The 23,619-nt window shown below is 42.2% G+C and overlaps 1 protein-coding gene across 2 annotated transcripts; it reads left to right on the top strand.

Moving 5' to 3' along the window:
* Positions 1 to 1,037: 1,037 nt before the first annotated feature.
* On the top strand, positions 1,038 to 21,852 carry HDDC2 (HD domain containing 2). Of its 2 annotated transcripts, none has more exons than XM_053592824.1 (6): positions 1,038 to 1,155; positions 3,006 to 3,127; positions 4,583 to 4,685; positions 9,549 to 9,617; positions 20,512 to 20,650; positions 21,498 to 21,852. In XM_053592824.1, the coding sequence occupies exons 1-6, from the start codon at positions 1,078 to 1,080 to the stop codon at positions 21,593 to 21,595; spliced, it is 609 nt and encodes a 202-aa protein (XP_053448799.1). In that variant the 5' UTR covers positions 1,038 to 1,077; the 3' UTR covers positions 21,596 to 21,852. The 2 variants fall into 2 exon arrangements, with proteins under 2 accessions (XP_053448799.1, XP_053448800.1); XM_053592825.1 differs by lacking the exon at positions 21,498 to 21,852 and adding an exon at positions 21,351 to 21,489 and having other exon boundaries at positions 1,071 to 1,155.
* The last annotated feature ends 1,767 nt before the right edge of the window (positions 21,853 to 23,619 follow it).

Below are 23,619 nucleotides of genomic sequence, written 5' to 3'. Positions count from 1 at the left end.
CTAACTTTGAAGAGATGTTTTTCCATCTACCAACTGCTGACCACGTGTAATCCTCTAGACTTAAGACCCCTAGATAAAAGAGCCCACTTGGGGGGGCGGCGCCTGTGGCTCAGTCGGTAAGGCGCCGGCCCCATATACCGAGGGTGACGGGTTCAAACCCCGCCCCGGCCAAACTGCAACCAAAAAATAGCCGGGCGTTGTGGCTGAGGCAGGAGAATCGCTTAAGCCCAGGAGCTGGAGGTTGCTGTGAGCTGTGTGAGGCCACGGCACTCTACCGAGGGCCATAAAGTGAGACTCTGTCTCTACAAAAAAAAAAAAAGAGCCCACTTGGAAACTCCGGAGAGAGTTCTTCAGTTCTTTCCCCCTTCCAGAAGGTACTTTTCTGCATTCCTTTCTAACTTCTAATAAAAGTCCTATCTTACCACTGATCTGTGGTCCGTGGGTTCATTCTTGGAATCCCCGAGACCAAGGACCTACTGAAGAGTGAAATTCCAGTATCACAGGGACTGTTCTTACTTCCTCGCCCATGTAGGGCTCCTTCCACAGACTCCCAACACTTCTGCCACTCCCAATTAATTTTTCCTCTCCAAAGTACTTTTCCTCTGTAAAAATGGTATAGATTTCCCATTCTTAAGTCCTTATTTCTTCCCCCAATTAACTGAGTTTCCCCAAGATTTTGCAGCAATTTCACACACAGCCTTCCTCCTCCAAACACAGGGCTGCCCCTCTGCCCTTCCCACAGGAAGTGCAATCCATTTAAAAGTTTGAGGGAGTTAGGTGAGTGGAGTTTAGCTAACAAGTACTGAGTGCCTAGTATGTCCCTAGCATTGTGTTTGCCACAGATGGTGAAATGCCCACCTGGCAGCCACCAAGGCAGGGCAGGCAGAACACAGGACTAGTCACTAGAAAAAACCAGGGTGGAGGAGAGGGGGTAGTGAGGAAAGGGAGCGGTGCGGTATGTGAGGAGAAAGGGAAGAAAGAGGCGGAGGGTGGCGCAAGGCCAGGAGGGGCGGGGCAGGGCAGAGGGGGAGGGGCTCCGCTGCGGCGCCTGCTCCGCCCACCCGGATCCGTGTCCCTATGGCCATGGCCTCGGCCTCATCGGGTCGCGGGGCCGGGTCACTACTCCAATTCATGCGACTGGTGGGGCAGCTCAAGGTGAGCGGGCGCCAGGCCGGGAGCGGCAGCCGCGGCGCGAGGCTGCAGGGTTCCGGCTCCTCTCTGGCCCGCTGCCTTCCGCCTTCCTCCGCCCTCCCCGCGACCCTGGACGTGGGGGAGGCCCGCACGGTCCGTCTGCGGCGCGTGCTGGGCGGTGGGAGGAGGAAAGGAGCGGCGGAGGCGGCGCCGGGGGTTGCTGGGCCGGCGCGGGCCGCTCGGGGCAGCCGGGCGCCCTGTGCGCGGGCTCGGCCGGGGGCGCGGAGGCTGCGCGGCCCAGCGACCCGGCCCGGGTGCCCCGTGCGCCCCGCTGACCCGAGCGCTTCCCGGGCTCCTGGCCCCTCTGCCTGTGTGTGTGTGTGAGGGGGGTGCTGCCCAGCAGCAAGCGGCAAGGACAGGATCCGTGGGCCCTGCAGATTTTAAGCGGCTCGTCTTAACTGTCGCAATTACCTGCAGAAACGAGACTTAGGCGTATAATACACACTGGAGCTTCATCATGTGCGTCTTCCCCATTCTCTGCTATTTTCAGTTAGATTTGCAGAATTTCTTCAACTTCAAAGCGGATTGTTTGAAGCCAGCCTGACTAGTATTTATACAATTCTTTAGGGCTGTAGAGTTCTGAGGAGAAAAATGCAGCTTCACAAAATCAGAGGATCTGAGTAAAAGGAAGAGTCACGACAGAGGGTAGGTTAGCTTCCGGCGGTTAGAAATGCCTTGATCAGCCTTCATCTTCAGAATTGGGGAGCCTGTCACTTTGCGGGGTTTAGAGCCTTCATCACAGCGTTGCTTCTTGTGTAGGATGGGACTGTTTGAAAGCAAAAAGGTCAACTCTGGAAAAGTGCAGTTTCGTTATGTCTTGTCGACCCAAACAAATGTCTTAGTTTTTAAAAATTTCAATCAAGGGAGGTTTGTTAAGGCAAATTTAGGTGGGACCTGACCGGGAAAACACGACCCATAGGCAGACCTGTGGCTGTTTTTCGATAGGGAAGCACACAGCAGTTAAGTGAGGTGAAGGCCAAGTTAACCAGTTTGATATATATCCAAATTGTGTATCAAATCAGCACATTGTACCCCATACATGCATTAATGTACACAGTTATGATTTAATAAAATAAATAAGTAAAAATAAAGACTTACTGAGGGAAAGAAGAGGGGTGGTGCGGCAAATGGGGCAAAACGAAAATGGTTACAATCATTGAAGCTTGGGAAATCTACATTTTATATGAGGGGAGAAAAAGGGAGTGAAGCATCAATTATTTCATAAGTAGCTGTCCCTGGGTGGGTGAAAGAATATCTGATTATCTGTGTCTCCAGTTCTGTTACCTGTGAAAAAAAGATGAACTGTTCATTCATTGTTAGTGGAACGGGCTTTAGTGTTAGATGCTAGACATAGTTATAATTTGCTTGTCGTTGCTTATGGGAGGTTAGCAAGGAATTTCCTGAGTGAATGATCAGTGGAGCAAGTTCTTCACAGGTGCCTATAGCCTTGCTTTTGCATAAGGAGTTGGGGAGGGGTATAGCTCTGAGATTTTTATTTTCTCTTTATAATCTGTAGGACCTCTCTGTGTTCCACGATTATGCTCCACTAACGCAGAGTAACTTAGAGTGTTGGACTTCAGTTCTACACTTGTGAGCTCCTTTTCTCTCTCTTCCCCTTCCCATGTAATTCTCTGAACTCTATAATTTATTTGACCATTTCATGTTGATCATTTTAGTTGGTTTACTAAAGCATTTTTTAATAGGTCTGAAACCAGGACCCTGCTTCTATATGCTTTTCCCTGGATATCTCTTGAAGGTCATAGCAAACAACTGAAATACATTTTTAAAAACGTCTTTCTCTTCTTCTTTATCAGAGAGTCCCACGGACTGGCTGGGTATACAGAAATGTCCAGCGGCCAGAGAGCGTGTCAGATCACATGTATAGGATGGCAGTCATGGCCATGGTGATCAAAGATGACCATCTAAACAAAGACCGGTAAGCTGATTTGAATTTTAATGTGTGTGAGGGATTCTCCTGTGCACCACTTTTCATGGCTGAGGCCTGTCTCAAATTCTTGCAGGTTAGTGTATTAGTTAAGAAATATTATTTGAGACAAATCATTTAGACTCAGGATATGGGAAGGGGAGTTCTGTGTTGACTGTTCAGTTGCTATAAATTTAACAAGTTTTAAAAATGCTTTTTGAGCACAGGACAGAAGTAAATACATTCCAATTGAACTAACTGCACAGGCCCAAAGTAGCTGCAGTAAGAAGTACAAAATTAGTTATGATCAGAAATTAGTGAAGTTTTCTAATAGTAGGAGAGATCAGTGGTTCCTGGTTGATCCTAACAGAGGAGTCAGAGTCTCAGTTGAGCTTAAGGGGAGGTAGAGAGGTAGGAGGGGCACTGCACATAGAGAGAAAGGCAGAGAGACCAGAGCCCTGGCAGTGGGAAGGTAAAGGAGTATCTTAGAAATGAGAAGTAAATCCATTTGATTATAGCAAAGGGTTCATTAGGAATCTGAGAAATTCTGTTACTCAGCAGACACCATGAACTGAGGATATTTTGACAAATAGTACAAGATGAAAGTGAAGCTGAGTAGAAATGAAATTAGGAATTGTCAGAAATTTGAACTAGACCGGAAAGAGACTGGAGGCAGAGAAATCTAAGAGGGGGCTGTTTGCCCCTGTACTGCCTTTATGATAATGGGAACGTAAAACAGGCTGGCACTCTGGTGCATTCAACTCATTATTTTACTTTATTATTTTGATAGTAATGATCACAATCACTAATCATTAATCACCAGTAATCAAAACTATTTTGTTGAATGATCAACATGATCAACATGTGCCATAAACATGAATTATCAAACTAAATTTTCATACCAACCTCATGAGATAGTATTACCCCTTTTTTACAGATAAAAAAATCAAGGGTAACAAAATTGAGCATTTAAAGACATCAAATAACTGGACAAAGGTCATTCAACTACTGAGTGCTGGTTGCTGGATTCAGACTCAGGTCATTCACCTGTACCCATTACTCTAAAATGACCTCATTTTTGTATCTAACTAGAAAATTGGGCAAGATGAATGTTTCTGAATTGTATCAGTAAGTAAATGCTGTAACCAGATTATCTCCTGGCTTCGTAATCTGAAGTTATCATCCTTTTAAGTGAGATTTGAGAAACTAGCCATGTAAAAATAAAGTTAATGCTAACAGTTTCCCTTGTACTGTGATGAACTGTGTCGAATATTAACTAGCAATTGTGATTCAGAACTGCTGTAGGCTAGTAGAATAGAATTACTTTAGAAAATAGTGCATTAAAACACTGTGAGGGCAGAGAGGGAAAAACGTATTATGTAACTTCAAAATAATATAGAAAAGAAGTTGTAATAATATAGTTTAATATAATTCTGTGTAATTATTCAACATTTCTTGCCTGGTTAGATGTGTGCGCCTAGCCCTGGTTCACGATATGGCAGAATGCATCGTGGGGGACATAGCACCAGCAGATAACATCCCCAAAGAAGAAAAACATAGGCGAGAAGAGGTCAGTGTTGACTATCGACGCTGCAGAGGGCTGCCAGAAAAACCTGTTGCTGAAGCCGTGCTAAGTTTACTAGACTTATTACAGTATGGAAGAGTACCACCTTGACAGTCTCAGTGGTATCTCAGGAAGGGGGAGGTTGGGAAGGATGTTTTTAGAGTTTTAGGGCCTGAGCTGGAGAAGGTTAAGATGGATCTCACAAGGTAGGAAATTAGCTGGGATTGCACAAGAGTTTAGGACATAATAGCTTTGGATTGGTGAGAAGAATGAGGGAAGCAATTAACGAATCTCAAAGCGTAAGCGGTTGTGCTTACTCTGTTTTAGGTGGTTTATAGTCTTATCTCCTAGAAGCAGAGATTTCCTGGAGTAAGTAGCAAATTGGTTTTTCCTTGTTCTCAACCTTGTTTAACACAAGAATAGGAGTTTAACATAGGGACAGAAAATTATATTGATTGCTTTCAGTTCTGTTAGTTTATGTGTACAGACAGCATGGCGTTCGTTACAATGATAGAAATAAGCGGGAACCTAAGTGAATTTGTGGGAATTCTCCATGCTAGCTAAGCTCTTTAGAGAGAAGTTCTGCAAATCACAAGTATAATAATTATTATAAAAGAAACTTAGTAGTGTGGCATCTGTGGCTCAATGGAGTAGGGCGCCGGCCCCATATGCCAGAGGTCGTGGGTTCAAACCCAGCCCCAGCCAAAAACTGCAAAAAGAAAAAAAGAAACTTAGTAAATTTTAAGTTAATCCCTGAACTTTGTAATTGAAAATAACAAACCAAGTAAAGACAAAATATTTGTATTAGTAAGAAATGAATAATACCAATAAAATACGAAATCAATATCAATTTGGTCTCTAAACTCAGAGCCTAGGGCCAAAGAGAAGACGTGTGAAGTAGAGACTGGAAAAAAAGATCTTTTTTTTTTTTAAATAGTGTGAATAGCTGGTTCCCAGTTCAAAGGTTCTTACAAGCTGTTATCATAGACTTGAGAGATTGATCCCAAGTTGCTTTATTGAGATTGTTTAACATGTCCAGTGGGCTGAGAGCTGAGGGAGACGAGGGCTTGTAGTCAAAAGCGCTTTTGCCCCTTCCGAGGCAAGAAGAGCTATAAGGAATGAGAGTCCCAATGTTGGTTTTCTAACTCACCCAGAAATATGGATGCCAGGGGAATAGTCTAAGGAATGTGGTTTTTTTGCAAAAATACAGATCCAAAATATAGGCCAGCAATCCTAACAGAAGGGGAAGGAAATGTTTCTCTATATGAATCTATACTGCCGTGAATAAAGAAATCTTTGGTTGATTAGTAGAATTAATACAAAAAGATACCAATTAGCTCAAGATTCGGAATTGCAGAAAGGAACCGGCACCCAAACCAAAGGATAGTGAATAATGAAGTCCAATACAACTGAAAATGAGGGAATAAACTCTTCAATTACATAACTCACTGCAAGATATGTGGACGTTATTCAGTGGACAATGTGAGTATTATGAAGGAGAAATCACACATTAAAGTACCTTAAGGCCATCGAAGACCTTAACATTGAAGAAAAGGTGTGGAGAAATGAGGCAGAGGAAGAAGAAAGGCAGGCTATCCCTCTGAAAGACACAGTGAATTTGAGGTTTACTCCACGGAGAAGCAAGTCAGAACCTTAGAAGCACCAGAGTCAGTAGGAACAATCCCCACTCACTGGAAGTAAGGCAAACCTACAAGTGTCCTGACATGAGCTGATTCTTGGCTAGTGATGCCCCATGGAGGTGCCTAAAGGGCTTGAACCATCAGAGAGGGCCCTGTTGTCTTCCTGGATGCCGGACCTGATTATGATGAAAATCCTTTCCAGCCTCGGAAAGGACTGCCTACTCAGGCTGATTCACAGGGAAATAAATGTCATAAGCAGAAGCCACCAGGGAAGCTTCTTAAAGAATTTTAAGTTCTTGGACAAGAAACCAAAACCTTTTAGAGGGAGCTGATTGCCATCATCTCTTTCTGCTGCTGGTCAGGAGTTGGGAACTGAGAAGAAAATCTGGGAGCTGAACAATTCTTTATGCAGATGGTGTTTATGAATAAGATGTGGATGTCTGAACCATCCATTAAGATAATTAAATGGGGGGTTTCTAGGCTTTAAGTAGAACTTACATAATGACAACCAGGAAGCATCTTTTGCCCCAGGCTAGCTGACTACTAGGTCAGCAAGGCTTTAGAACTGTGGTTTTCAATCTTTTTTATCTTATGGCACACTTGAACCTACAGTTAAACTTCCACAGCACGCTTAATTTATGTTGACCAAAAAAAAAAAAAAAGAAAAGAGAAAAGAAAATACTGTGCTTTGAACTTCTTTCGAAGATAATTTAATTAATCATCTTTAAAAATTTGGGGGCACTCCTAAGATCCTCTCATAGCATACCAGTTGAAAATCACTGCTTTAAAGGAATAAAATTTAAAAAATTTGTAAAGAAATAAAATAGTCTCTTGTCACAGCACGACTTTCATGTTTGTATTCTAAAAGATTTGATATATCTGTACGTACATCAATTCATTCTTTTCAATCACAAGGGATGGGCAAACTTACGCTTTTAGACTAATGTAGACAAAAGCAATCTTTTTATAAAGATACCCTTAATTTGTGAAAATGCAAGTATTTTCACAAATATATTTGCTGAAACTTAGGTAAAAGAAATAAGGGAGAATGCAGGTACACAATACACTAAATTTCCTACTTCTGAATGAACAAGCCATCCATGATGGTGGTGCTACTTAACGAGAACGTGGTTTGCTCTGGAAGTGGTCATATTCTGTAACATTTTTTCTCCTCCCAGTAATAAGTAAATATACATAGCCGTTTTTATTTTCATTGCTTTTGACAACACGCAATTTTATATAAGACCTTTATATTGCCCCAAATGGCTTTTATAACCATGTTCTTCCCCAGGAGCCTAACCTCTGTGGTTAGAATTGGGGCAAATTAAAAGGTATAAAATGAGGATGCTGAAGGAATTTGAAGCCATCCCAAGAGTAAGTTGTTCCTTGGCATGGCATGGTGGTCACATCTGTAATTTCAGCACTTTGGGAGGCTAAAATGGGAGGCCTTATCGCCTGAGGCCAGGAGTTCAAGAACAGCCTGAGCAACATAGTGAGACCTCATCTCCACAAAAATTTTTTTTTAAAAAAGAGTAAATTGCCCCCAAAACATAATATTTTTAGAAGGATACTTGAGCACCTCTGGAATGAAAGAAGAGATGGAGATAAGGGTAGCTCCGGGGACTTCTGAAACTAGAAATAAATACAGAACACCCTTTGCTCTTCTATTTGATCTCTGCTCTTTTGGGGGGTTTTAGCTAAGCCTTAGGCTTCTTCCCGTGATGGAAGTGTGGCTTCTCTCTACTACCCTCTGCTGGACAAATCATGCAGATGGTCCCAACTGGCCTGGTTTGAACTATAAGGCTATCTCTTGGTTCAGTCACCGTGGCCACAGATAGCCTGTATATAGCTCAGCAGGGTCACTGTCCACCCATTTGCCCTTGTGTTTGTAGGTGAGAGAGGAAATCAGGAGGGATAAAGTTAGGCATAGTGGAAGAACTACAGATAACAGGGACAACCTTCTTTATATAAGAAATATTTGCTGTCCACACTGCCTAAAGCCTGTGTGGCCAGCCTCTTAGGTGCTAGGTTCTCTACTACTGGACATGTTTATGGAGAGAGGACAGAAGTGTTCTGTGAAGCTTTGAAAGCAGTGGTTCTCAACCTTCCTAATGCTGGGACCCTTTAATATAGTTCCTCATGTTGTGATGACCCCCAACCATAAAATTTACATATTGACATTACAATTCATAACAGTGGCAAAATTACAGTTATGAAGTAGCAACAAAAATAATTTTATGGTTGGTGGTCACCACAACATGAGGAACTGTATTAAAGGGTCATGGCATTAGGAAGGTTGAGAACCACTGTAAAGGATTCAGATGCTATGTGGATAGTGGGATTAATTGCCCTTTAATAATACCTTTTCAGCCTGTGAGTATATGAGCCTACAAAATTATATTATGTAACTTCCTTTATGTTAATGACAATAATCGCCTGTTTATGTATGCTTTATATTTTGCAATAAAAACATAGTAGCAATAAAAAAAGGCATATAGACTACAAAAATTTTCTTTGAGTTTTGTAATTCACTGTTACTGTCCCATTCTTTTCACTCTCAGTTTTGGTTTTCTTGTTTTTAATTTAATTTAGTTTTTTTACTTTTTTTTTTTACTAGATTTAATGAGTACAACTTGAATTCTGTTACGTATATATCGTATAGTGCTGGAGTCTGGGCTTTTGGTATTGGTTTGTTTTGAGCCCTGGTACCGCTGGGCATGGTATCTTGTGCCTATAACCCCAGCTATCTAGAAGGCTGGGGCGGGAGGATTGCTTAAGCCCGGAGTTTGAGACCAGCCTGGGCAACACAGTGAAATCCCATCTCTATTAAAAAAAAAAAAAAAAAGAAAAAAGAAAAAGAAGAAGATGAAGAAGAACTCTGGTGTGCTTATGATTGACATTTACGTAGGCATGTAAGTCTGCAAGATATAAAATCTATGAGCGCGCTCCTGGTATTTCTATAGTTGCTTCACACCTTCCTGTGTCTCCTGTGTTCTACTGTAGACCACAAAATAAATGCTAAGGGAAGCCCGTATGAATAAATGCACTTATTTAATGTTCACAATTGTCTTCCTTGTAACCTATAAATATTATCCAATATAGGCCAATTTATTCTGCTGCCCCTTTGGGAGTTACTTACAAGAATTCGAGCCCATTATTTGGCTTTTATAGTCTAGTTATTAACTCAGATAAGTGTGAATATAATTAAAATAATGGCTTGATGTTTCAGAAAGCGATGAAGCAGATAACCCAGCTCCTACCAGAGGAACTCAGAAAGGAGCTCTATGAACTTTGGGAAGTAAGTATACATGATGAGTTTTTTTGAAATTGCAATTGAATTTATATGGCTCATTCATGTTCTAGTTGACTTAGATTATCTTAAAAAGCTGCCTCTACTTAATTATAAACATTTTTATTTACAACATTGGAAATTCAGAAGTTAATGCTTTTTGTAAGCACCAAAGGTAGATGATAGACATTTATCCTAGCAAGACTTCACAAAGTAGGATCAGCTGGTTTATTATCCTTGGTGTTTCCTCTCTTTTTATAATCTCTGTTCAGCACCTCTTGACTAAATAATGTATATTCTGAGATATGAAGTTAAAACCCACCTATGAAATAAATTATTTTAAAATCCAAAAACAAAAACAATCAGTCTCTAACTTACTACAGTCTGTTTTGTGTCTGTATCTCATCTCCCGGCTGCTGCAGTTAGAAATCTCATGGCGGATAGAAATTTTCTCTCCAAAATCCTTATTTTCCTCACCACTGCAGTGCCTGGTGTGGGTCTTGACTCACAGCTCCTGGATTTCCTTCTGCTGGACCACCCATTTCTGGTCCTTAAAAAGAACGTGAGTGTCAGGGTAGTTCAGATATGGGATTGAATCCGTCTTTTGCCCGTTTGCAAATCCTGGAGGGTTGTCAGGCCTGGTGATGTCAAGGTGAGGTGTTGCCATGAAGCCTGCCCCAGTGCTCACCCCCTTCCTGTGATGGGGGGAGGGGGAGCAGGCGGAAGGGAAAGGCAGGCCCAGCTGCCTGCTGCCATTGCTTTCCTCTCCCCATGTTCGTTTGTGAAGGAAATCAGTCCCCCCTTCCTGCTGTGAACCTCAGTTCTAGTCAGTCCACACTGGCCCTTCCCTGCTTGGCTGTGTAGACCCCTCCTGTTCCTGACGGCCCTGCCTCCCACTCTCCCTCACCACATTTTCTCCAAAGCCCAAGAAAGTGATCTTCCGTCTTCTCTTTTCACCTACTCACGCCCCACCCTGCCTCGCCTCTCCCTGAGCCCCAGAGCCAGCCGGCCTCCCTATGTGACTGCCTCAGCTGTTCCCTTGTCCTGGGAAGTGCCTGCAGCTGAAACTTGCACAGGTCTTTCTCCTTGGAAAGTCCTGCCAGGCAGCCTCTGCTTTTGCAGCCGCTCTGTTACTTCTGTGCTTTGTAGTTACGAGGTGAAATAGTCTTGTAAGGCTGTGGGGTGTGACCCAGAGGCCTGGGCCCTGCAGCCACAGAGACCTAGGTGAATCCCGACTCCTGTCTCACACTTGGGAATGAGTTACTCAGCTCTAGTTAACCTCCTTTCTCCTCTACAAAATGAGAGTCAGACAGGTCCACATATGCCCGTCTATAATTAGGAAATTCCAAAAGCTCATAGGGCCAGTTTTTAAAAAACTTAACCTGACCAGAATTCATTTGGCAACAAGATTCTTACCTGAGCTAACATGAGCTATGTAGAGACCTCATTCATCCCTGTTCAGAAAATAGGTTTTGATGGGCAAATATTCATCAGCTTGGTAGTCGAGAGCTGCCATGGACCTCACTAGAGGCTTTTTATCATGTGTGCTTTATGCTTTACGTATCTTACCATCCTTCTAAAATAAGAAGCTGCTGAAGTCGCAAACAATCCTAGCCCCAGGGCTTAAGCGGAGAGATGGTGGGCCTTTAATACCTACTTTGTTGTATGATTATGAAAATTAAATCTGGCAAAGTGTGTGTGGTATCTTCCCTGGAGCCTGTAACAGGTGCTGCCTGTTACTAAGAATGGCAAAGTTTCTTTAAGAAAAAGCGTCTCGGGCGGTGCCTGTGGCTCAAAGGAGTAGGGCGCTGGCCCCATATACCAGAGGTGGCGGTTTCAAACCCTGGCCAAAAATTGCAAAAAAAAAAAAAAAAGAAAAGAAAAAGTGTCTCTTGTCTCAAAGTATGTACTTTCACGTAAACTTTTGGAACATGTTTTAGATTTGAATAAATAAATAATAGAGCAGAGTTAGGCTGCATCTCATACATAAAAAGAAAAAAAACCGGCACCAGGATGTATGGAAGTAATCCCATTTATTATCTCTTGTGGGGAAGCACTATCATAATTTGAAACCTTTTATAAAAACTTTACCCTTGTGCTTCCTAATTATTATAAACACAGTGGCAGTATCTATTACATTATTTTCTTAATCATCAGCAATTGGCTAAAAATTTTACTGCAAAACATACTTTAGTTAAAAGAGTATCTTCTAAAGAGAACACCACCACAGTTATTTAGAAAGGCATTATATTTGAGAAAATATAAAGCCCAGAGAATCAAAACACTCGGTAACCCCCAAACAGGTAGCAATTTTACTGTCTTATAAATGTCATTGGTTGAATTAACAAGGCTTATTAAAGATTTCTGGTTGTTGGTGGTTGCAGGCCATGGCTCACCCTCATTCACACACCTGGTATGTGTTCTGCGTCAATGTCTGTGTTCAAATTTCTCTCTACTGGATCAGGATATGGCCATGTTTCAATTTGCATAATTCTGTGGAGACCATATTTCCAAATAAGGCCTCCTCCATAGACCACATTTACAGACTGTGGAGGACATGAATTTTTTGACAGTATGGGGATCGATAATAATTTATGCATTTTACAATTCCTGTACTGTATTAATAATTGGGCTTCCAGGGCGGTGCCTGTGGCTCAGTTGGTAAGGCGCCAGCCCCATATACCAAGGGTGGTGGGTTCAAACCCGGCCCCAGCTGAACTGCAACCAAAAAATAGCTGGGCGTTGTGGCAGGCGCCTGTAGTCCCAGCTACGTGGGAGGCTGAGGCAAGAGAATCGCTTAAGCCCAGGAGCTGGAGATTGCTGTGAGCTGTGTGATGCCACGGCACTCTACCGAGGTCCATAAAGTGAGACTCTGTCTCTACAAAAAAATAAAATAAAATAATTGGGCTTCCACATCAGACTTCCAGGGTTCAAATACTGTTGCCCTGTTTACTGGGTGTGTGTTCTTGGCCTACCTACTTAATCTTTCCGTGCCTCAACTTCCCTATCCGTAAAATGGCAATTATTATAATAGGGAGTTATAACGATTAACGTAATTCACACATATAAAACACTTAGCATAATGTCTGGCACACAGGGAGCTCTATCTTTCTCTGTCTCCAATCCATATAGCCTGGTTTTGGTTTAAGAGAATGTTGTCATTCTGTATCCATGTAACTTAGAAAAGCTGCTGATTAGTTTTTGAAATGTTAATTACCATAGCTATACCTGTCAGCCCAGAGGCTCACCGTCTATTTAAAGTAATTAATCATCCTTGATTATAATTTATCTTTCACCATAGAAGTGTAAAATCAAGTTGTAGCAAGCCAAGGGAAAACATCTCCATTTTTCTGAGAGCATCACAGGAACATGTCTACCTTCCCACTTGCATTTTGCTTTAAAGAATTGTCTGTTTGAGCCCCAAGGCATAAGAGGAGCCTCCTTCCCCCATCCCATAGTAAGTATCTGGCACATCCACGTGCCCTTGGGTTGTTTACTCTCCTGGTAGGATAGTGGAAAATGCAAAAGGTAAGCTTCATATAGATCACAACTTCACTCAGGGCCAACCTTTCCCTGGAAGTAGGAGGAAGCTTTTGATCTTGCCCTTTTCCTCCCTTTCTCTTCCTTTCTAGGTCTCCATATTCAGGATGAAGACTTTGAGTCTCCTTCCTGCTTGGATTCCTTGTCTTCCTGTTGCTCTACAAAACCCTACCCTGAGTTGTTTGGCCATTTGTCTTCTCCAGGCATACATGAAGGTTGCAGAGTGCTGACCTAGGGACCCTCTCTACCATAGGGACTGTGCCCGGACCCATCACAGCATCCAGGCTCTGCTGAGCCTCAGGGCTGCCAGCACCTCCTCAGAGGGCCCCGGACACCTCCCTCCCCATTTCCCCCCACGCTCTGGCTCTGCCCTCATCAGCACATCAGCTGTTCACCCCTCTCTTCACTCTCATACTTTGCCACCTCTCCCTTGACTTTATAGCAAATAATTTATTTTCTGTCTTCATTAAGAAAATAGAGGCTATCAGATGAGTTTTCCAACTTTTTATAAGCCTTACAAGTGTGTTCACACAACTCTATTTTGAAATAAACCTCCCTGGATGCCACATTTCCCTGCTTCCCTTCCTGGCCAGACAGATAGAGTTGTCTATACTCCCTGACTCACCTCCCTCACAGCCCACCATGGAGTGACCGGCAACCCCACTGGGCACTGCTCTTGGGAAGGTCACAGGCTGCCTCTGTGTGGCTTGCTCAGCAAGCCCCCCTCTGCCTTTGTGTCACCTGACGCTCTGGCTGCACCAGTTGCCGACCCCTCAGCTCTGTGACATCACACATTCCTGCTTTTGTTTCCATCTTTTGAGTTTCTTTGAACATTTCTCTTCTTTGGCCTCCCTTAAGACGCTGTGTTCCCCTCCCAGGACTGTGTCCTTGGCCTTCTCTTCTTTCCATGCCTCTCCAGGCTTCACTCAGCAGGTGTATTATTGCCCCATGTATTCTCCTGAAACGTTTTCCTCCTAAGCTCCAGACTCAAGCCCAGCAGCTGAGTGGACAGCGCCATCTAAACAACCACAGGTGCTCATTACCTTCTGCCGTTTTCATTATTTTAAAACTATTTTACTGCCTTTTTATTATTTTAAAACTATTTTATAGGAAAAAAACATGCAAAACCACACAATAACCAAGGTGTGGCATAATGAGCTATTAGAAGGATAACTTCCTTGCTAACTTCAACCCAGGTTAAGATTTAAAATTTTGCCATTCACCCCAGAATCCCTTCCCTGTGTCTTGATTGAAACACCACCCTCCTTCCCTCCAGAACCAACCAGTGCCATGGTTTTCATAGAAATCATGTGAATGTCTTTATGTTTTAATCACTCAAGTGTTCATTCCCAAATGTTGTTGTTTAATCTTGCCTATTTTCTTAAGCTTAATGTCTTTAAAATTTCCTTTAATCTATAGTTTCCCTCTCTACCTCTTTCTCTTTCTTACAAGTTATCTGTTGAAGAACTCAGGACCCTGTGGGCTATAGAGTTTCCATAGTCTGGGGTTTCCCAGTGTTGCACGCTCATGGTGCACGTTGTATTCCTCTGTCCACTTAGTTTATACTGATGGGCAACTGGGCCAGAAGGCCGCGTTAGACTCAGGTTGGGTCCTTTTGGCAAAGCTGTTAAGTGAGTGTTGGGTTCTTTCATCGTGAGGCAATAACTTGTTTTTCTTTATGCTTATATCCACTAATGCTTTTAGGCTGCATAATGGTAATGTTCTAGTATTTTAATTTTGTTATCATTTAGTAACTAAAATAGTTTAGTACTTTCCCCATATCTATTCTTTGGACAGGATAAATATGCTTGACTTTGATGGCTTCCTTGATAGCAGGAATAGCATGATATTTCAGTCTCATCCTAAATATGTTCCACCCAGACCTCCTGTTTTGTTTTTTATTTTCAGTTAGGCAATGGTATTTCAAAACCACAATATGGGCACTGAGGACAGCTTATCTTGTTGATTTTGTGTATATTTTATACACACACACACACACACAAGTATATACAGTGTGTGTGTGTGTGTGTGGATAGTATCTTGTGAGTTCATACTCTTATTTCCAGTTCATATTCAGTAGTACAGGGTTTTTACTTAAACTTTCTGGTATTGTGTTGCATATTCTTTTTTTACACCAGGAATCCTGGTTATGTAGTACAAAGAAGATGCTAGAATTAGAATATTTTATAAATATTCATTTGCTTTATCCTTCTTTCCACATATCCCACTCTCAGAATAACAGCCGTGTATTCCACTATCATTGGTTCTGATTACTGAAAACAATTTAGAAAAGTGTTTTGCCTATGCTATCTCCATTCTCCGCCTATTTTTGTATAGTTGCACTAGACCCACATTGTTAGAACATTTAACCATATGTGCTATAACCGCTCCCATTTCAACTTCATTGAATCTTAGCTCTACAAATAATAGTATAGGCACCTTCAACACCAGGCCTGGGTCAGTCTCAGCAGTTTTTATTGTCTAAGACTAGAACCTAGTCTACAAGAAGGGTTCACAGAATAATATTTTCTAAATCCTTGCATATAATTAATACTTTCTCTGTTCTTTATACTTAAAGGTCAGTTTCACTGGATATAAAATCCTTGGCTCCTGGTTTTTTCCTTGGATACCTTGCATATATTTCTCCTGTTTTCTTCTGTTGTAAAAGCATTGCTGTCAAAGTCTGATCATAATTTTTATTTTTCTTTATATGCCTGATGCTTTTTTTTTTCTTTTTGGAGATCTTTCAAAAGGAAGATGCTCTTTTTATAGCAATGTCCAAAGGAATATTTTTTTCTTTTAAGAAAATCTTCAGGGTGGCGCCTGTGGCTCAAGGAGTAGGGTGCCGGTCCCATATGCCAGAGGTGGTGGGTTCAAACCTAGCCCTGGCCAAAAACCACTAAAAAAAAAAGAAAATCTTCAAAAAAAATTTTTTTTTAATTTCAAAGTTTTCTTGAAGCATAGTTTTTGCTTTTTGTCCCGGGACTCCTCTGTCTCTGTATGCTGGTTCTTCTTTGCCTGTCTTCAATATTTGTCCTCTCAAATCCTTTACAATATATGTTCTTCATTTCTCTTTGACTTTTAAACTTAACCTTCCTTTCAATTTGTGTTTCTCTGAAGGCGTTGTTTAATTACTTTGTATTTCTTATTAGTTAGCCTTCACTTCTAATTTTTTCTTTTTTTTATGATCTGGTTTCCAGAAGATAATTAGCCTTCATTTCTAAAATGACCTTTCTTCATATCTTCAATTCTTCTGTGTTATTCTTTCACCTTCTGTATCATTTCCTTAATGTCTTTTACCTTTTCTTAAAATAGTATATTGTGGATGAGATTTTTCTTTTGTAAATTTGAGTGTCTTTCTGATATGAATCACCTGTGGAGATGTAATTTTGCTTCTTATTCGCTTTGTGTTAAGTTTTATGGGATCTGTTTTCTGTGCTTTTCTGTTGCTTATTTTGATGTTCTTTCATTTTTTAGCACTTTCAGGAGGAAACTTGGTTCAGATTGCTTTTTCGTCTGTCTTTTAGTTTCTTAATTTTTACTTTTTAAGTGACAAAAATTTTGTATATTTATGGTGTACAACATGATGTTTTGAAATAGGTATGTGTTGTGGGATGGCTAAATTAAGCTAATTAGCATATACATTACCTCAAGCATTTAGCCTTATTTTTCTGGTGAGAAACTTTGGTTGCTTTTTTAACTTCACAGAACTTCCTCCTCTGCTTTTTGTTGTTTTTGTACCTGTAATGTTAAAACAAATTATGGTGGTTTGCTTTTAGAGATTTCCTGGCTTTGTTTTCTTTCCCCACTTTGATCTGGGAGGAACTCCCACCAGGTCCTATCCAGAGAATTTGCTAGCCCTGGGCTAGGTTCAAGAAAACTTGAGATATATTATGAACACCTGCTAGTTCTTTTGAGCCTGACCTCCTCAAAGGTCCCTCAGATATCCTGTCCCCTGGATACTGATCATATGCCCCTGTTACCCACTTCATGGTTCTTGGTCCCTAAGTCAATAGAAATTGGCAAAAGACGAAAAAAGGAATTTTTACAGGCTCAGGATTGGGGGCAGGCCTTTTGCTTCTTTAAAAAGGAGACATTGCAGGTTGTGGAGCAACCAGGCTGGCTCTCTGAACAGGGGCTAGGGACCTTTTAAAGGGTGGAGAGAAAGAAAGTTTGACGCCAGCCCTGAAATCATAGCACCCAGAGGCAGAGTTTTGTTGGCAGCTGCCCATCCATCCATTGTGCTTCTTTAGACGTTGCATGTCTCGTTAGCATGTTAAATCGCCACCTTTGGGTGTGTGATCTTGAACATTAAATGAGGTAAAAGGTCTACGAGGTGTCAGCCTTGGCTTCATCTTGGCCAGTGGTTCTCAACCTTCCTAATGCCTCCTAATGCTGTGACCCTTTAATACAGTTCCTCATGTTGTGGTGACCCCCAACGATGAAATTATTTTTGTTGCTACTTCATAACTGTAATTTTGCTACTGTTATGAATCATAATGTAAATATCTGACATGCAGGATGTATTTTCATTGTTACAAAGGGGTCTCGACCCACAGGTTGAGAAACGCTGATCTTGACTGTAAGCAGTCTGTGCTGGCTTTGACGCCAGCCAGTGGACCCTGCTCCATTGGTTGCCAGTCCTATTAAAGATAGCAGAAGCACCTTCTGTTGAAGCTGGGTGTTACTCATTTTCGAAGTGTTTGTTCAGTATTGTAAGCAGACTTTTAAGCTTTGGCTCAAGGCTCGGGCAGGTAGCCAAAGTCCACTTCCTATACCCGCTGGAGGTGGTTTGTCTCCAAGCATATACGTTTCAAAGTTCCTGGGAACATGTCCCTTAGTTTTTGTTGTAAATATTATCCACGGGGTTTTGGTTTTGTTGTTTCTTCATTTGATCAGTTTTTATCAGTCTGTTGCTCCCTGTGTTACCATCTGCTTAGTTATACTGAAGCTGGAAAGCAGGAAGTCATTGTCCGCTGTCCCTCTCATTCCCTTTCATATCTTAGTTCATTTTTCCCCCTCCCAGGAACCTCCCAACCCTGTCTTCAGACCAGATTTTTACAGCTTCTCTGGTAACGCTGCACCGTCCTGAAACCCGATTTCTCTGCTTCCAGTTTGTGTCCGCATTGCAGCTGGAGTGATCTTTCTGAACGCGTGTGTCGGAGACAGGCAGGCAGGCTGAGGTGACACACACAGCTGGTCTGGCCCATTTAGGTCCTGTGTGACTTTCACCTAATGTCTCCCATTCTTGTTGTTTTGTAAATTCAGCTATAATCTAAAAGTGTAGTGTAGTGTAGTTTAGGGCTATTGATTTAGGAGATTAACTTTTAACTTAGAAATGTTTTAGGCCATGGGTTATGTCAATTTTTGTTTATTATGAGTCATGGGTTATGTTAATTACTGTTGTTTAAGATAAGGGTTAATACAGTTCTTGCTTTTGTGTATAAAATTGTGATTTTGGAAATGGAAGAACAGAACAGTCTTGGGAGAAGCTGCTCTCACTGTTCTCCAGAGTTGCTGGCCTTCTGACAGAGTTTGCTGGGCCTCTCCCCACTGTGTTTGCATATTGGTTCACAGTGACAGAAGGCTGGACCATCCTTGTCTGGCAACATTTCTGAACTATGAAGCAGAGCATGGCCAGACCCTTCAGGCCAGACTCTTCAGCGATGCTGGTAGTTGCAGGGTGAGCTGAGGTACCGCCCATGGCAGAGATCACTGGTCTGTCAGGGGCTGGCCTCCACCTTCAGCCTCTTCCGGCTCCTCTCTCCTCCCCTAGTCCTGTCACTAAGAACAAACAACTTGCAGTCATTTCTCCAGATCCGAGGGTGTCCTTCTCACACCTGGAGTTTTATCTTTTGTATTCCTTTTCCTGTCCTGCCTTTTTATTGGAGAATGCTTTACTATTATTTTTGTTGAGGGAAAAGTTGTACAATTTATATTTTTTTAAAAGAAATCCGTAAGTTCACCAGCATTTGTTATAAAATGTATTTCCTCATAGTCTTAAAAACCTTTTCTCACTTTCAACTTTCAATAGAAAGAAAAAAATCCTAGACTGGTATGCTATTCCATTTCCTTGTATTAAATCTTGAACTTGAATGTATTAAATTTAAACATAGAACTATGAATGTGAGTAAACACTTAATAAAATGTAATTATTTTTAAGAGCCTTTGAGATAAAGGCAAACGTATTTGGTTTCATATTTAAATGATTCCTCTGTACAATTTTCAGCTCTATCAAATCCAGATAGCTGTGTTTATAAGAATAAGGCATCTAATAAAAACCAGGAAACCTTTCAGTTATTCACATCGCATCACCCCGCAAGAAAGCATGACAGGTTTATTATCTGCACACATCTGGGGTGGAATTACAGACAAGAACCTGACAGGGAAACCAGTTGGGAGCACTTTGGTCTTAATAGAAGACAGAGTCTGGTCTTTACAGTATTAATGGGGACTTGGGGTTGCGTGGCATGTGTCGTGCGTGCTCTAAGAAGTGGATGTCTTGGAGCTGCTTGTTTTGGGTCCGCACTGTGGAGGGAGAGGCCAGTGGGAAGAGGAAAGGTCAGAAAGCTGCTCTCTCTCCACCCTTCACGACCCCCCTCTCTCTCTCTCTCTCTCTCTCTCTCTCTCTCACACACACACACACACACACACACACACACACGGGGGTAAACACCCAGATCCTCACTGTATGCCCAAAGTCACAAGCCAGAGGGACATAATTCAACCTACCCTATCTGAAAAGTAAGAACAGAAATTCCCAGGTAACCTGGTAACCAAAAATAAATGAAAGAGCTAGAAAGTCACTTTAAAGGAAAAGGAAGCCTGATAGTAAATGAAAAGGGAAGTACAAATTTTTTTTTTTTCGTAGAGACAGAGTCTCACTGTATCGCCCTCGGGTAGAGTGCCGTGGCGTCACACGGCTCACAGCAACCTCTAACTCTTGGGCTTACGCGATTCTCTTGCCTCAGCCTCAAATTTGAGAAGCATAAGATGACATATCAACTTGAAATTTAAAAGATCTAAACTGCTCAGGTGGATTAAATAATGATGATCTTGAAAGGAAGACAGGATATTGAACAGGAGGAAAAGAGAAAGTGTCCAGGATGAACAAATGAGGCTTCCACAGCAGCTACTGGAACACTTGGAACGGCGAGCGCGTCCTTCTCACGTGGAGTCCTGGTGTCAAACTGAGAAATGACGGGGGAAGCGTGTGTGAAGGGTTTGTGTACAGTGGGGAAATGGGGCCCATATGGAATGTGCTTTTAGCTGTGACTCTGATTTCAGAGACCAAAGTCAGAATTTTCCTGGAATACCCTATCTTGCAGCCCTAGTCACGCCACTTTATTGTTCTCTGACTTAGGAGTATGAGACCCAGTCTACTGCAGAAGCCAAGTTTGTGAAGCAGCTGGACCAGTGCGAGATGATTCTTCAGGCATCTGAATATGAAGACCTTGAGAACAAACCCGGGAGACTGCAAGACTTCTACGAGTCCACCGCAGGTACTCAACACCATTTTCAACAAGAACCCATTTTCGTTTGGCTTACTCTGTATGGGGATAAAACCCATTGTTGGAACCCTCTTTTGACTCCTTCATGTGAGGCATCAAAAAAGAAAGGGAAGGGAACATCCAGAGGAGAGGATGAGGGTGGGGAATAAATGGGGTAGAATTTAGTGTGAAGTGAACAGTGAGCAACAGAAGACACGGGCAAAAACAGACTGTGAGGGAAGCAAGGTTGGATGGAACAGGCCCCGTGCTGTGCTCGCCTTCACCGACCTTCCATAGCGTGGAGCTTGGTTTTGCCAGAGCAGAAATCCAGGGAGGGGTGAGGAGCAGGGACAACAGCACACATAAGCCAGTTGAAGCTCAGAGGTGTTGCAAGAGAGATGTTCCCATCCTTGTTTATACCCTGGAAAAGCCTCAGCGGCCCCCAGTCTTCCTATTTGTCTCTATTTGTAGGTGCTTTGCTTCCCTGGATTAATTGCAGGATGGGAATGGGCAGAGATTGTTTTCCGCTCTCCAGGCGCCCTCACACCAGAGTTTTCTCATAGTTCCTAGTAGATGGAGGCATTCCGGCCCATGAGGTTTCCCCAGCTGTGCCTCTTTGGTGGCCCCGTGCCTGATTCTCATGCATATGCTCGGGCTGCAGGTGGCCTGACAGAGAATAAATGCTTAGTGGTCCTCTTTGGTCCTTTCCCAGGACTTGGAATCTGCTTCTGCCTTGGAGAGAAGTGTGGTCAGATCACGGACTAGAGCCCCTGAGGAGCCCTGGGATCAAGTTGGGGAAATGGATGTGTATTGTCTTGTTAGTCTGGGAATCCTTTTTCCTTGTCTTTTTGCTTTGCAGGAAAATTCAGTCACCCTGAGATTGTCCAGCTTGTTTCTGAACTTGAGGCAGAAAGAAATGCTAGCATAGCTGCGGCCGCCAGTGAGCCGTGCTCCTGAGACACTGTCTGTGCTGCTGCACTCCCGTAACAAACATTTTCTTTTTCTGTTTCATGGTATCATGTTTTGCCATTGTTGGTCTGTTGGTTTCCCTAGATGTGTCTATTTATTTTTAATTGTCTGGACTTCAGCAAGAAATATGGTGAAATTTGGGCACTAAAAGAAACCACGGGGCAGAAAGTGGTCATGAAAATGTCATGGACGAAGACTGGGGCTGGGTTCCTTTTTTATAAACTAAATAAATGTTAAACACCTAAGACTTTGGAATATTTATTAGAGATTTTAAATCATGTTATTGTGACTTAATAACCTAGATCCCTGGAGGCGCCTGTGGCTCAAGGAGTAGGGCGCCGGTCCCATATGCTGGAGGTGGTGGGTTCAAACCTAGCCCGGCCAAAAACCGCAAAAAAAAAAAAAAAAAGAAAAATAACCTAGATCCCTGAAGGCTAGATTCACTGAACAATGGAAAATTTAGTTATTATTCCTTTTAAGAACAGATCGTTCAGCTGACTTAAGAATCCAGAAGACAAAACACATTGGTTAATATCTTCTCTCCCCAGATGAAATGCTGCTTCATTCAAATGATTACTCTCCTGAGCCAGATTTTGAATTTCCCTGTGCCCTACTTCACGTCTCCATCAAAGACTCAAAATTGCTAACAAACGCTGCCCCTCCCTAAATCTTTTCTGTGTAATTCAGGGATATAAATTGGAGCATGCAATTTCAAATGCCACTTGTCCTCTGTGGTATTTTTCCCTATCCACTTTACAAATCTTGAGACCTTTATGATAAGAACATTTGTCACCAGGTGAGAAATATAAAACTGGGGTCACTGAGCCGTATGTATGGGATGCATCAACCCCCGTTTCCCTTTTATAAGATAAGCAGTTCACCCTTGCTTGCCTTTAAATCAGTGGTTCTCAACCTTCCTAATGCCATGGCCCTTTAATACAGTTCCTGTGGGTCGCCACCCACAGGTTGAGAACCGCTGCTTTAAATGATGCCCAACCATCTAATAGTGTGAAAAGGAAGGCCATTCATGCAAGCCTGCCCAGCATTTTGGTGTGGCACAGTGATGCCTTTCCCTTTAATTCAAATGTCAGTTTCCATTTGAGGAAGGTTTTTGAGGCTGGCCTGATGAATGTTCTAGGCTGCGTTTCTTTGGAAACTCTTTGCAGTATCCATGGATACCCAATCTGCAGGAAGCAAAGTGCATGATCTCTTCAGAAGCAACACACATGTGCACATGTAGTTGCTCTGGATTGAAATAGAAAAACAGTCCAAAGTCTGATTATCATTGCAGATATGGTTAGTAGGAAAACAACTCCATCTGTCAGTATTGTAGAGTGCTCTTCTCCCGGCGTGAAACTGTGCACATAGAGTAACCCCAGAGAAAGTTTAGGTATTTTATTGTCAAGAGTTCTCTGTGGCCCTGGAGTTTTATTTTGAATGTTGTCTGTGGTAATTTTCATACTTAGCCAGCACAGTTCACAGAGGGACCTTGGAAGGCTCTACCGCATCAGACTTTGTACTAGGCATCGGGCTTTATATTAGCTAATTACCCATTGTCTCAGTTTATCATCTACCTACCAAGTAGGAGTTCTCCGTTAGTCCTAATTTTCCTTCCTGAGGTAATAGTCTTTAAAAACAGAAAAAAATATAATAGTGCTATAAATAAAATCTCATTTAATAAGAACAAGATGACAATCAATAAAAGAAGATAGCTGTTGAATCAATCAGCAGTGCCTACAAAGAATTGAGCATTAACATGTTAGAAAAAAATTTTTCCCCTTGATAGATACCTCTTACTTGCCTGGAATTGGTCTTCTGAATAACAAACCCTATGTTTAGGATGCAGAGTAAATAATCACTCTTGGGCTGAACTCAACAAAAAAGAATTTCTTCTTGTTATTTTTCTCCTGGGGACTGGCATTTCGCCAGCTGTAATTCTCAATGTCCTTGTATTTGAAAAATGTGGATTCATCTCAGAGCCTTGCAGTGGTGATATATGCTCTGGGGCAAGT

The sequence above is a fragment of the Nycticebus coucang genome, chromosome 5, assembly GCF_027406575.1.
Source record: "Nycticebus coucang isolate mNycCou1 chromosome 5, mNycCou1.pri, whole genome shotgun sequence".
NCBI lineage: Eukaryota > Metazoa > Chordata > Mammalia > Primates > Lorisidae > Nycticebus > Nycticebus coucang.
This window is presented reverse-complemented; position numbering and strand designations above follow the sequence as displayed.